This window comes from Eubalaena glacialis, chromosome X (assembly GCF_028564815.1).
Source record: "Eubalaena glacialis isolate mEubGla1 chromosome X, mEubGla1.1.hap2.+ XY, whole genome shotgun sequence".
NCBI classification, from domain to species: domain Eukaryota; kingdom Metazoa; phylum Chordata; class Mammalia; order Artiodactyla; family Balaenidae; genus Eubalaena; species Eubalaena glacialis.
In genome coordinates this window covers 2,122,297-2,137,397 of record NC_083736.1, presented here as the reverse complement: position 1 = coordinate 2,137,397, position 15,101 = coordinate 2,122,297, and the positions used below count along the sequence as shown (strand labels likewise).

General features: G+C 48.3%; 1 protein-coding gene across 2 annotated transcripts in view; it reads left to right on the top strand.

Moving 5' to 3' along the window:
- The first annotated feature begins 3,734 nt into the window (after nt 1–3,734).
- Nucleotides 3,735–15,101, top strand: part of LOC133082065 (matrix-remodeling-associated protein 5-like) — a 29,315-nt gene continuing 17,948 nt past the window's right edge. The window contains exons 1-4 of one of the 2 annotated variants that reach the window (XM_061178483.1): nt 3,735–3,781; nt 6,042–6,257; nt 11,391–11,520; nt 11,763–12,153. In XM_061178483.1, the coding sequence (XP_061034466.1) occupies nt 3,735–3,781; nt 6,042–6,257; nt 11,391–11,520; nt 11,763–12,153 (784 nt within the window). Of the gene's footprint in view, nt 3,782–4,244; nt 4,276–6,041; nt 6,258–11,390; nt 11,521–11,762; nt 12,154–15,101 lie in introns of those variants that run through there. The other variant, XM_061178484.1, reaches the window with a different exon arrangement.

The window sequence follows — 15,101 nt, the reverse complement described above, 5'->3', positions numbered from 1 at the left end:
AGTTCCTCTGATGTGTACTTCTTATTTTTTGTTCTGTTTGAAAGTTCGCTGTTGAGAAAAATCTGGAAGCATTTTAGTAAATGCAACAGAATGGGAGACTTCCACTGACTGTGGTATTAAGGAACGAAGCAAAACAAAAATACCCCCTCATTTTCAGAGAGGTTGCCAGTAGCTTGTATTCTCATTTAAGGCTTACCCTAGACAGAGCGGGGGCAAGTTTCACATGGAACATTCCTGAAAGTCTGTTTCTGCTCAAATAAAGATACATCCCCGCTATTAGTCTACCCCTGGGATTTCCCAGTTATGCGAGTAGACATTTCCTGTGCAGACTTTTTTTTTTTTCCTTTCTCTCCAGTCATCCTAGAATACTTAGGGTCAGTCCTTCTTCTGATTATGGAGGCTGGGTAGCAGCCGGTGATGCAGGATTTACTTTTACAATCCCTGTTAAGCAAAAAACCATATAATCCCGTGGTCATGCACAGCCTCCCCTGGAACATGAAACTCTCCCATTCAAGATTCAGAGCGTTTAAGAGCTCCAGCTCAAGCAAGAAACAGCCACTATATCCCCAGAGATCCTGCCTTGGGGAGAAATCAGATAAGAGGATGAAAGATACAAGAAAGGACTAAAAAATAAAGGAGTGTAGGTTCAACAGATCCTGTGTATTAACCACAGGTACGACATAGGTACTGTGTCCAGGTCTTTGTCTACAGGATTGCATCCTGTGGTCACAACAGCCCTGAAAGATGGGCATCATTGTCTTTATGTTACATTTGGGGAAGCTGATTTTCGGGAAGGTTTCTGCCCAGCCAAGAAAGAGTGGGAAGGAGGAAAGGGGGGCGTAAGCCCAGCTGTCTGTACTCTTTACCAATGGCTCTGCTGTTAAGGGGGTCCAATGAGAAGAGTGGATGGGCGGGCTCTTATGGTGATGCAGACAAAATTCTTCAAGAAGACAGATGCTGCTAGAATTAGAAAGATGGAGAAGCAATTGCTGATAAAATCGTTGGGTGCACCATGCAAGGAGCTGCCATCCACCAAATCACATGGTGTTTGGTTACTCTGGAGGACCCCAACCTCTTGTCACTATGGAGGTCAAATCACTCCTTTCCTCAGAAAGCACATTACGTGCTGTCCTAACTTACTGACCTGTCCCTTATCCCCTCAACCCTCCTCAGCCTCCACCTTGTGGAATTGTGGGGAAACAGGTAAATTGAATTCAACCAGCATGTATTTAAAACCCTCTGTATTCAAGGAATTTTGTTGGCACTTCTGGGGCTCCAACAGTAAATCAAACATGGTTTCTGGAGCTAACCACCGAGGGAGCAGAACAAAAGTCGAAACAAAAGGAATAAATACACCAAACTATTGATTTTTCAAAAAAATTTTGGAATCATTAAGAACCCGTAATGCTATATTCATGGATTTGTCATATCCGTTATGTACTGTGACTTTTTAAATCTACACATTTCTTAGTAGGATTGAAGCTCATTCTTTCCCTCACTCACTTATTCATGCATTTGATTGAGCACCTAGTGTGTGCTAAGCTCTGTGCTAGTTTCCAGGTTTCGAAACGTAACCATATCGTTAGACAAGGGCAAGTAATTGGCCATAATACAAGCAAAGGGCCACATGGATGGGCAGGAATGTTGGAAAGCGCTATGAGATGGAGGTTGAGGAAGAGATCATCAAACAGCGGCAGGGAAGGGACAAACGATGGACTGAATACGTGCCTCAAGATGAGAACATGCATGGATATAAGAAGGAAGAGGAGGAGGATAAGAAGAAGAGGTGAAGAAGGAGAAGAAAAAGGAGGAGGGATCTGCTCCCATTTCTTCAAAGCCAGAACATCAGCAGATACAAGGTCCCTGGACAGGCTAGCAAGACCCTGCCGTGTCATGTGTCACCGTGGACAACTTCAGAACTTGTTTTGAGCATGGGGCAGCCCTCCAAGTTTGGGTGACCCGCTGGTGGTCGGACAAAGAAGCAACTGATGGAGGAAGAGGCAGGCAGTAGCTAAGACCTGAGCATTAGACTAGAGTACCGAGCGGGCAAGGCCGTTGGGCTCAACAATTCTTAGGAGTCACAATCCGCTCGACTTGGCCACCAGTTGACTTCAAGGTCCTAGAGGAGAGGCACATGGGGACCGTGACTTGAGTTTCCAGTTTAGCTGAGTAGGTGGATGGCAAAGCCACGAAAGAAAGCTAAGGAGATGTTCTGGGGACAGGTTTTTAATAGATGTAATTAAAGGGTTTGGGGCATTTCGAGAAAGAGGATCCCTAAAACCAGTCCCTGGAAATATGTCAACACACATTATTGCTATGGACGCAGTGAATGGACCCACTTATGAACTGGCCCCTGATCTACCTGGTGGATGCCCGCCACCTTGGGCAAGGGGCAGTGAGGAATTCCTAGACACTTTTTTGTTGTTTTTGGTTGCAGTGGGTCTTAGTTGCGGCATGCATGTGGAATCCAACCCAGGCCCCTTGCACTGGGACCACAGAGTCTCATCCAGTGCGCCACCAGGGAAGTCCCTCCTACAGACTTTTCGGGAGACACTAAGCCAGTCCATGCTGGGTCCATCAGAAGCAACTCATCTGAAGGTTCACTTCTGGACACCTCCTAGCAGCTCTTGGACGGGTTCCAGGCATGCAGCAGGCTCACTCAGGACACCTGGAATGTCCCCCTCCTGGATGCCGGCCCTGGGACACCCCTGTTTTTTTCTCTTCACAGTGGGTGCCCTTGTCCTAGCTCTGCCCGGGGGGGGGCTCTGCCCAGGGGGGCTGTGCTGGTGACCGTCCTCACCTGACCCCTTGGTCCCTCTCCCCAGATCTGATTCCTCCTGGGAACCAGGATACCTCCTTCTCTCCCTTCCCCTTCTGCGTTGGGGACGCACGGCTCTCTCCAACCTCTGTTATTTCGCCCGGTCCACGGGCGGTTCTCACTTGCCCCAGCAAGTACCACCAGGCCCCCCAGAGCGCCGGCCCAGCCCCCCTCGGGCTCCCCGAACGGGACGAGAGCGTTCCACCTCTTTGGCGGGAGGATTCTGGCAGGGGGAGGGAGGCTGGCGGCCAGGAGCCTCAGCAGAGGCGGGAGGGCGTGGCCGCGGGGCTCACGTTGCAGCCGCGCCTGCCCCTCGGGTTGGGGGGGTGGGTATGCCGGCGGGCGCAGCCGGCTCTTGCCAGCCCCCGGGTTCGGAGGCGCGGCCAGAGAACACTGCGGCCCGCCCGGGGCAGTGCAAACCCTGTTCCCTCTCTCCTCCGTGGAAAGAGGGAGACCCTCTCCAACTCTGCTGGCAAGGGCGCTCCGGGTGCAGACTCTGGGCTGCAGCTCGCACCGCGCTCCGGGCCTCTCCCCCTCCCTCGGGTCCTCGGAGTTCGTCTCGGACCCGGAGCCCTCCTTCCCAAAGCCGTGTGCGCTTGGCCCCCGCCGTTGCTCCCGGCGGCGTGGACGAGGCGTGCCCACTCGGGACGCGGCGCCATGAAGAGCCGGGAGGAGGGCTGAGCGCAGAGCGGCGCGGCCAGGGTCCCTGCGCCGGGGCCCGCGCCCCGTCTCCCCGGGGTGGGGCAGGGCGGGGGTGGGCCGAGGCGTGCACTCGGGGAAGTCTCTGGGCGACGCGCATAAAAGGGCGCCGGCTCGCCGCGCCGCGCTGGGAAGCCGCGCCGCCTCGCCCCCGGCCCCGGGAAGGGCATGGCCCCGGCGGACCCCCGGCGGTGACGCGCGCGCGCCGGCCCCGCGGATGCTCCGGGCGCAGCGCTCCCGTGTGCCGCGGCTTCCGAAGGACGGGTGAGGACCGAGGGCGGCCTGGGCGCGCGGCGGGGACCCGGCTCTGTCTGCCGGGGGGTGGTGACGAGAGTGCGGGACGGACCTGTGTCGCGGGGGGCCGAGCGGGGGGCGAGGGCAAGCGGACGTGTTGAACTGGTTCCTGGCACTACAGTGGAGGAGCCGAGGGTCCAGCTACCGTCCAGGCGAGAGGCTGACGGACTGCTCCGGAAGATGCGCTGAGTAGGTCTAAGGAACCCCCAGCCTTTCTCCTCTCCTCCCTCTCCCTCGCGACCTCTCACGCATCCCTCCCTGGTTACCAGGGAGCCACCAAGGGGATCCCCCGGCGTAACCGATGGCGCTCTTGCGTTGGCGGGGGAAACCACAGCTGCAGGGCCTCCTCGCAGATCCTCCAGCTCCGGGTGCTAAGACTCTCCACCTCCTCCCCCTCGTCTTCCCCTGGACAGGGGAAGACGCAAAGCCCCCCTCGGCCGGGAGCTGAGCCGCGCGGGAGCTGGGTAGGTCACCGTCTGGGAGAGACGTCCTTTGCTGTCCGGGTGCCAGGCCTCAGAGACCCGCGGGGCACCCCGAGCCGCGCTCGGGGAAAGCTCGGCATTCACCGCGCCGCCTGCCCGGCGCGTGAGAGCGGGCGCTGGAAGCCGGCCAGGGGCGCAGGGCCGCGCGCCCGGCCCCTCCAGGTTGTCCACCGCCTGGGGTCCCGAGGCCAGCCTCCCGGGGTTCTCCGGGCGCGCCGGGAGGTCCTGCAGGCTCAGGGCGCTTTCCCTCGGGACCGCGGGACGAGGGTTCCCTGGGGAGCGTTCCTGCGGTCTCCCGGGGGGACCCGGGTGGAAGGCAGGACGGGGAGCGCGGCTGGGCAGGGGGCATCGGGACGCCGTTGGCAGGAAGCCAGGGCGGAGGTCAAGCGCGCAGGCGGGAGCCGGGGAGGCCTGGGCTCAGCAGAGCCAGCCAACTGCTCTTCGCAAAGCTGCAGGAGCCGTTCGTTCCAGGGCGCAGCGGAGGGGCTGCGCTTGCTTGTTGCACGGCCGCCTGCACCGTCCGCCCTTGAGGGGCAGCTGGAAGGGGAGACGCGTCCGGAGTTTAGAGAGCATCTCTTTTGGAAGGGCTGCGGCCTCGGGGTGTCCCTACCGCGTGTGAGCGGAGGGAGAGTTTATGATCAGAAGTTAGGGCTTGCCTAGAGCAGGGACGGACCGACAGGCGCGTTTCTCTTCTGTGCGCTTTACTTTCCATGTGTGTTACTTATTTGTAAATAAACTTCATGCAAGAGTTGACAGAAATATGAGTCGATGAAGGAGGGCATGACCGATGCATGAAAAAATAATCACGGACATTCTAAATGACGTAGCTGATGCAACCTAATATGTATCTGACCGTTTCTTTCCTTCCCTCCCTCCCTCCCTTCCTTGTTTCCTTCCTTCTTCTCTCTCTCTTCTTCCTTTTTTTTCTTTTGTCTTACTGATCTTTTTTGTTTGCCTGAAGATTCTTCATCAGGAAATAATTCCTTTCCTCTTTCTCTAATGGCAGATTTTTCAGAGGTTTGCCCCAAATTTCCTCTCCGGTGAACTATGATGCCGCACCATCACAACATTTTGGCTCTTCCAAGGGAAAAAAAAAAATAAGGATCATAAACAAAACCACATATAATGGAACATATTTCGCTTTAGTGAATGCCTCTGTAAGCACTTGAAGAAGATATAATTAAAACCTTAAGGAATGTCATTAAAAGAAGGAAACCCTTCTGATAATAACGGCCTTCCTGAGAAGCTTTTTATTCAAATATATATACAATAAGTAACGGCTCGGCAATAACATTGGAGGTGGACACATAACATTTACTTTATTGTTTATTTTATTATAGAAACATGAATGTATCTCTCGTCTCTCTGTATCTATAAGCACAAATATACACATTTATACAAATATATATGTGTGTGTATGTATACATTTATACACACACATATGTACGTATGTATATTTATGGGTGTGTATGTGGGCATGTGTATTCCGTACCCTCCTTCACAGCACAGTGAGATTTCCAAGTCATCTCAGAGTCAGGAGGGAAGGTTATATTCTATAGTAACGATTAAAGTGAATGGCGAAAGATTTTAAAAAATAAGTTTTGTGTTTCTTGATGCACATGATTTGTGTCACTAAAATGTACGGTATGATGTCTTGCGAAGCTTACCCCCATGGTGCACAATTCAAGTAAAATCTGCTGGAAGTACGGAAGCGCTACCTGACATCTGGTTTTGTGGTTCCACGACAGGTGTCCTGGGATGACCCACCCCGACAAGATGCCAACGCGGGCGCAGTGGCGAGCACTCTCCGTGGTGCTGATTCTCCTCTGGGGACACCCGCGCGCCGCGCTGGCCTGTCCGTACCCTTGCGCCTGTTACGTTCCCAGCGAGGTCCACTGCACGTTTCGCTCCTTGGCTTCCGTGCCCGCTGGGATTTCTAAACATGTGGAAAGAATCAATCTGGGGTTTGTACCACGTTCCTTCGGAGCAGTCTCAGCCTCCTTGCATGCGTGTTGATTTGGTTTTTCGTTATGTGTATGTGCGTTTACGTAACTGCGAATATATATTCCTTTATGTGTCACTGTGTCTTGCGTTATGCGCTCCTATATAGGCTGAATTGAGGGGGCATTTGTAACTATACTAAATGTGGTCCTTTGGGCCTGTTATCTGAATTGATCCATCACCGGAAGCTTCTATCACAAGGCTTAATAACGAACCATCTCGGACAGCTTCAGTTCCTTGATAAGTCTCCTTTGATAACAGTGCTTTAATATATTGCAGATATGAAAGCGTATGACCCACACATAAATATAGTAATCGTATTTTAAATAGACTTCAGGAACTATTACAAAATAATAAAAAGAATAAGTGAGACATCTGTGACATTTTGTAAGTTATCTGCATGACGCAATTGTGACTTTGAGGAAATAAGAGTTTTTTCAGATTTTGCCTATTTAAAATATTAATATCTTTTAAACAGATATTTTAATGCAGCATTTCAAGGTAGAATTTTTATATTTTTAGTTTCCTTTTATACCCATATATGCTTTCTATACGTTAGTGTATGTTGCTGTGAATTACAGGTACTCATGTACAATTTTCATATTAAACAATTGCTTGTACAACTTTAATAGTAAACGATCATTTGGACTTCTTCAACAAAACATATTAGCTACTTTCTACCACCCATAAAACAACAAAATTATTTAGGGTTTGATGAATAGCCACTGTGGGGACATTTTAATAAGATGAAATGGCCTAATATGAGTCAACGAACAAAAAATTATAAACATGCCTAGACATCTCTGAGTACAGAGCTTCAACAATTCTTGCATTTATTGATTATAAAGTCCAGGAGTAGAATAAAAGAATGGGAAGTTAAGACAATAAGAAAAACACTTTGTGAATCCATAGCAATAGACCGTTAAATAGCTTCCTCCAAAAAAGCTTGGCAAACTTTACAATTTGACGCTCTGAAAAATCTAACCACGATGATGATCGTTCCATGGGGAAAACAATTTGGCTTTGCCAGGAGAGAGAATAGTAACAGTTTCCTTGTTACCATCTTTAAATCATTTTACAATTTTAAAACCAGTTTCCTTTTCACAATCGTACAATTCATTCAGAAGAGGAACTGGAGCTGCTTTGAGTCAGGGTAGGACGGGCTGTGCTAGTTTGTAGAAAGGAAAATAGGGCTCATCTATGATTTCTCTTCTTTCTTACACCTCCTGGGGTGCAAAATAGCTCTGTCTAGGGATTGCACCTTTCATGAGCCATTTTCAGCATAGTGTCCCTCTTGCTGGGTTAAACTACCTAATCCCTCGAGGCTGACCCCTTGTCAGGGCACAGAATCGGGGCTACTGTTAGGCGTTAGGGGAGCCCCCTAGACAGTGTGGGATTGAAGGTGCAGGGAGACTGTTTTCTGCTGTGCTTCCTGTGTAGGAGCCCCGAATGCCTCACCTGTTGTGTGTTGAGGGTCTGGGCTGTCAGGTTGGCTAGAGGTTTGGGGAAGAAACTGCATGCATCCTCCCCCAAAAGTTAGCTGTGTGATAGCTTGAGACTTGCAAGACCTATAAACTGTTTTTTTTGTGGAGCTGTTTGCATCTCATTCACAGTTTCCAGGATGGTTTTCTTCCACCCATCTTTAAAATGACGTGTTTTGTAAGCATGGAACCTATGTCACGTCTCAATGAGAACATAGTTCATAGTTCTTCTTCATTTTAAACAATTAATGGTGAAGACAATGAATTACAGTGTCCTAAAGGCTTTGCCACTAGAATGAAAGACAGATATCAAAAATGATTCTTTTTCCTACCGTCTCCAGTAAGATCTTGAGATGGTTTTGTGTGATATTAAAGATAAAGGAAAAAAAAAAGTAAGGAATAGCTTCACTGCACCCACATATATTACTTCCATCTGGCTTAATTTGTAACATTATTCAATGTGCCACATTTTAAAAATCACTCGTATAATATCACAGCACTATTTCTGGAAACCAGTCTCAAAGCAGATAATGAGGCTGGCATTGTGCCTTTTGTTGGGGAAAAAAAAAACCAAACAATAGCAACGTCTAATACATATAGAACTCAGGGTCTGAGTTGTCTATTAGCGGTCTGGAAAGGGTTTAAAACTCTCAAGGAATGAGGGATTATTGGCAGAGCAGTAATGAAAAAGTTTCATTCCCACACAGATGTTTTTAGGGTTCTCACTCAGCATTGAAAGAAAGATCTGCTCTTTCCTGTTTGGGCAGCCCCAGAGCTTTTTCAAGAATTACTTTCCAAATATTTCTGAGTAAGAAAATATCATCCAGTTAAATGTCTGATTTATAGACCTTTAAAGATATTTCCCCCTTTGATTAAAAGATGAGTTTTGATGACATCTTTCTGAAATTTCTCAAATGCCCATACTGCTCTTTTTCATTTTAAATTTTGCTTTGGGATCCTAACGGGTATCTGTGAAGCAATTTTACATATATCTGTTTTTCTTTCTTTTTTATTGCGATATCGTTGACACCATTGTATGAGTTTCGGGTGTACAACATAACGATTTGATATGCGTATATATTGCAAAACGATCCTATGTTTCTGATGTAAAACTCATTCCATTTAGCTGGTTATGTAGTCAGTTATTGCCCATCAACAGTTGAGGGAGATACTTTGGAGAGAAGGATGGGTAGCTGATCAGTTAAAGAATGGGACTCTACACCAGGTCATTTCAGTCTGCCGGTCAAATTATTTTCCTGACTGCCACGTGAGTTTCCCCGTCTCTCTGCTGGCTTTTAGACAGATGCAGAGAGAATTCACCCACACCCCTTGGGTGTGCAGAGAGAATACCATGCTTCCTGCACTTGCCATTCAGGTGATTCCCTTGTCTTTTGTCTGTCCCGGAAATATCCCCCCCCCCCATTCGTAACCTTGACAGCAGCAACACCTGCATCTGTCACTCTCTTAAAAACAAGTACCAGGAAGATGATGCAGGAAGGATTCCTGAGCTGATATGCCCCCCATCCAGGACTTGGAGGGGATTTACTCAGGTGGGGAGGGAATCCAAACAAGGGTGATCCTCTGCACCCAAATATCTTCCTCCCCTTCATCTTCTCCCCGCTGCGGCCTCCACCGTTGTAGCTGGATGTCAAGTTGGAAGTGAGACTTTGGGGAGAGAAAAAAATTCCAGGAGAGGGAACACTGGCGAGCCCAGCACAGCCTTGAACGAAAATGTGCTGCAGAACATAACACTCTTTCTGACCCATCTGAGAGACAGAGCCTTTGACTTGCCCCACCGCTGCCTCCGAGTCAAGACCTGCCTCTTCCCTCTGGCCTCTCTACTCTTCTTTACCTCTGGGGTCTTTGCAGGTGGTCTCACCTCCTCCCAAGTCCTTAGTCCATGCGTCCGTTTGGGAATGCTTCCTGCATGTGCGCATCTCAGGTCTTGATGGGACTCCTGAGTCCCACCCTCACCGTGGCGTCTGACAAACCTCTTCAACATCGCATGGCAAATATAACTTGGAAGTGTTTCCCCTGCAGTCTTTTCCTTATTTGCAGTTCCATCCCTCAGCCATGCCTGTTGCCTCTTCCTCTAAGCACGTCTGGAAACTTCCCATGTACGTTTATCTCCACGGCTCCCACCCTGCCCATGGACACCAGCATCCCTCCCCGGGGTTCTCTTGGTCTCCTCATTCCTCTCTTGTCTGTCTCTGATGCATCCTGCACAGAGTGGAGCTCTGTTGTTTCACCACATAACTGTCTTCATCTCACACCCTTCCTGAAAACCCTCTAGTGACTTCCCACTGGACTTGGAACAAAGGAAGCACTTTCCTTTCTACATCCTCCCAATTCTGAGATTACCTGGTCCCTGCCAACCTCACCTACTTCCCCTGATAATATTCTCCCACTTACTGTTTCCAGACGAACCTCAGGCAACAAGGAATGGAAAAGAGTTTACAGGTTGATATTCATCCTCTCTTGGGTGTTCTCCATCTCAGGCAGATTTCTTGGTAGAATCCTAAATAATGATGAACAAATGAGGCAGCACATGAGCTCCCCATACTGTCCCAACCTGGGTTAAGGCAGGGACTCTCCGCTTCAGCACATTTGACATTTGGGGCCCTCTTACCATTTTGGATACCATGGTTCCTTGTCCTGGGGGCTGGCCTGTGCATTGCAGGATGTTAAGCAGCGGGGTGGACCTCACCTCCCTAGAGGCTGTGATCACCAAGGTATGGGGCACGTATGTGTTTAAGGAGAAAACCAGACCCAGCTATCATCTTCTGAGTTAGCTCTGAGCTCTTTACCGGCCTTCTCTGCAGATGCATTTCCTTTTGTTGAGGTGATAAGGGGAAATACAAAAGTAATGTCAGGATAGATGTGTTTGATTTCCGCAGAAGCCCTGACCCCAGGTTCCTGCCCTGCAACACAGCAAGGTACAGGATTCTCTGTTCATCTTATAATTGGTTCTCCAGGGATTCCCTTTGGGGGTTCCCTGGTGTCACTAACAACGGAGCAGTGAGGAATTTCCAGACCGGTCAAGGAAGCGTCTTTACCAATCTCTATGCAAAAACAACACCCCAAACGCACCAGAATGTTTACAGATAACTTCCATCACCCATCAGAAATGGGAGCTTGTCTTTGTGAAATAAGGGTGTCTGTTTCATTTGGTCCTTTAGTTCAGAGAACGTCCTTGTCTTACTATATGCAAAGCCACTTCCAAAGCTGTCTTTTGGTTTTTTGGTTTTTTGTTTTCCATTCATGCTGGCCACGTGCCTTTGTTATGATTTCCAATGAGGGGCCCTTTCGACCAGCTGCGTTTAAAGGTCTAAATCTTATGTATCTCCCAAAATAGCCTGTGACCACCTAAGTGTACTCCAGGTCAGAATTCCCAGCGATCATGCCTTCACTGAACGAAGGCTAATAAAAATGTGTCGGTTTCTTTGCAACCTTAGAAATAGACTAGGACACAGAGAGAGAGGATTATGCTCTGGCAATGGCACCAGTACAACCTTAGAATCAACATTTTGCTAAGTTGCCCCTGGGTGGGCTGGGAAATCCTCCCCAGATGGGATTTAACTTCACTGTTCCTCATTCCAATTATTTATTTTCTAGGTTTAATAGCATACAGGCTTTGTCGGAAACCTCGTTTGCGGGACTGACCAAGTTGGAGCTACTTATGATTCACGGCAATGACATCCCCAGCATCCCCGATGGGGCTTTGAGAGACCTCATTTCTCTCCAGGTAAACCCGGGCGTTTATGAACAGCACGAATAGCAGCCTCTAGGACCAGTCGTGAAGAGGGGAAACTATAGAGGGCTCCCTAACGATGATTGAAATGGCCGTTTTTTTTTTAACATAAGAAACGAGCTTAATGTCATTACTTTCCTGCCCTTTGTTCTGATTTCTGTTCCTGGTTGTGGGTTGGTTTGTTGTTTTTGTTTTTGAATCATAAACAGGATTTTCCATCCTCCCTGTCTTTGTAGGTTTTCAAGTTCAGCTACAATAAGCTCCCGGTGGTCACGGGAGAGACCCTGCGGGGGCTCTGGAGCTTAATAAGACTACACATGGACCACAACAAAATAGAGTTTATCCACCCACAGGCGTTCAGTGGCTTGACGTCCCTAAGGCTCCTCCACTTAGAGGGAAACCTGCTTCACCAGCTACACCCCGCCACGTTCTCCACGTTCACGTTTCTGGATTATTTCAGACTCTCCACCGTGAGACACCTCTACTTAGCCGAGAACATGATTAGAACTCTTCCCACCGGCATGCTTCAGAGCATGCCACTTCTGGAGAATCTTTACCTGCACGGGAATCCGTGGTCCTGTGATTGTGACATGAGGTGGTTCCTGGAATGGGGTGCGAGATCCAAAGGTAAGAACAGCAGAGTGGCTGCCTGACTCTTAGCTGCCCAACCTTTACCTCTCTGGACAAATTTACTTTCTGCACCATTGCTTCATCTCAGGTCGGGTGAAATCACATCCTCAAATCAGTGAGGCAGGAAGTGATATAACTGAAATGTCAAGACATCTCCATGGCATAATTCAAATGCATGTATCCTTTATCGAAATGTAGAGCAATTATCATTTAATCAGTTACAGACAGTTGACTATGGTTGCCATAGCATGGATGTTTGGAGTATTCTTTTCAACCTTGGGTTACAGCTCAAGGTTGGATTTTCTGTGCACCCTCGTCCTACAGGAAGTATTCAAGGATGCTTGGAACAGAGAAGACTGGGGTGGCTATGTGATTATTCTCTTGTGATGGGGGATACAGGTGTTCTGTATTGAACCAGAGGGGGGGAAAAAAACCCAGGATTGATAGGTAGAAGTTGCAAGAAAGTAGATTTTGCATCAAAATAAGAAAGATTCTTTTTCCTTTTTCTTTTGCACCCCCTTCCCCAAGCCCCACGTTGGAACCCATCCTCAGAGCCCGTTGAGTTTCTCCTACTGAGTCTATTGGCTCACCTCCATCCTCACAGCCACCAGCCGGGGTCTTACTCCTTTCTCCTGTCTCTAAGGAGGCAAATGGAGTGCTCTGAGTAGGTCTTTTTATTTTCTTTTTTAAAAACATTTCTTACTTTATTATTATTTTTTAAAATTTATTTATTTATGTTTGGCTGCGTTGGGTCTTTGTTGCTGTGCGCGAGCTTTCTCTAGTTGCGGCGAGCGGGGGCTACTCTTCGTTGCGGTGCGCGGGCCTCTCATTGCGGTGGCTTCTCTTGTTGCGGAGCATGGGCTCTAGCCGTGCAGGATTCAGTAGTTGTGGCTCCTGGGCTGTAGAGCGCAGGCTCAGTAGTTGTGGCTAGCGGGCTCAGTAGTTGTGGCGCACGGGCTTAGTGGCTCCGCGGCATGTGGGATCTTCCCGGACCAGGGCTCGAACCCGTGTCCCCTGCATTGGCAGTCAGATTCTCAACCACTGCACCACCAGGGAAGTCCTGAGTAGGTCTTTCTGCAGCCTTGGTCGGTTACCCCGCTTCAATCAACTCCCCACCAAGCGGTTGTCAGACACGTTTTCAGAGTAAACACCTGCTCATGCCCCAGCGCTGCGTCCGTCTCCACTGGTTTCCCGCTGCCTTTAGGATGAAGCCCACACTTCTTACCGTAGTTCCGACGGCGGTGCGCCCACTCACTGCCTACCCTCCTGCAATGGGCTGGTCCCACTCTTCCCTGCATTCACTCTGCTCCAGCCACACCGCACTGCTTTCTGTTCCGTGCACCGTCGGAGCCTATTTCTAGCTCAGCGTCATTGGACCTGGCCACCATCTACCAAGAAAACTCTTCTGCTAGATGTTCAAGGGTCTGGCTTCTTTTCAGCATTCGGATCTTCACTGAAAGCTCTCCTCCTCTGAGAGGTCTTGCTATCCTTCATTTCAGCTTAGCCTCTCAGCCTGTGGCCATCGAGGAACTTCCAGCCCACACACCTTATGTCATAATTTTGTTTTCATTTATACATGTCACAATTTTGTTTTCACATATATATATATATTTTTTGCATATATATATATTCTTTTTCAGATTCTTTTCCATTGTAGGTTATTTATTGAGTATAGTTCCCTGTGCTATACAGTAGGTCCTTGCTGTTTATCTGTTTTATATATGGTCCTGTGCATCTGTTAATCCCAAACTCCTAATGTACCCTCTCCCCCCCTTCCCCTTTGGTAACCATAAGTTTGTTTTCTATGTCTGTGAGTCTGGTTCTGTTTTATAAATAAGTTCTTTTGTATCATTTTTTTAGACTCCACATATAAGCGATATCATATGATATTTGTCTTTCTCTTTCTGACTTACTTCACTTAGTGTGATCATCTCTAGGTCCCTCCATGTTGCTGCAAATGGCATCACTTCATTCTTCTTTATGGCTATTATTCCATTGTATATATGTGTCAGATCTTCTTTATCCATTCATCTGTCGATGGGCATTTGGGTGGTTTCCATGTCTTGGCTGTTGTAAATAGTGCTGCTGTGAACATTGGGGTGCATGTATCTTTTCGGATTATGGTTTTCTCCAGATATATGCCCAGGAGCAGGATTGCTGGGTCATATGGTAGCTCTATTTTTAGTTTTTTAAGGAACCTCCATACTGTTCTCCATAGTAGCTGTATCAGCTTACATTCCCACCAACAGTGCAAGAGGGTTCCCTTTTCTCCACACCCTCTCCAGCATTTATTATTTGTAGACTTTTTAATCATGGCCATTCTGACTGGTGTGAGTTGGTACCTCATTGTAGTTTTGGTTTGGTTTGGTTTGTCACAGTTTAATGTAGGCACTTGCAGTGGCCAGGTGTCTTTCCTCCACGGAGACGGTAAGATTCAGGTTCTTTCATCGATGGCTCCACTTTACATTTGACATCAGATTTGCTAAATCAGGCAAAAGATGAGGAAGGACAGGTATACTGACCTCTTAATTGTCTTAATCAGAAAAGACACACGTCACCTCCGTTCGTATTTCAGTGCCCAAACCCCACTGGGTCCAAGACAGGCTGAAAACCGTCATTTCCCAGTAGAAACTCTACACGATGGTGGTGGAATCATGAAGCTTTTGGGGGTAGAGAGCCACCGCAGCCATTCTGGAGATACATGCCTGTGCCTTTGTGTGCTCATATGTATGCGTTATGTCTGTATATGTTTGTGTGTGTCCATATGTGTGTCTGTGTGTATGTGTGGTATGTCTTGTATTTGTGTGCCTGTGTGTTTGGGGAGGTATGTGAAACCATCCTATTTGCATCTTGAGATTTTTACTTTGAAACTCGAATAGAAAACTGCATTCAGAGGAGCAAAAGTAGACATAGTGACACTGGTTAGAAGGTTTGTAATACTCCAA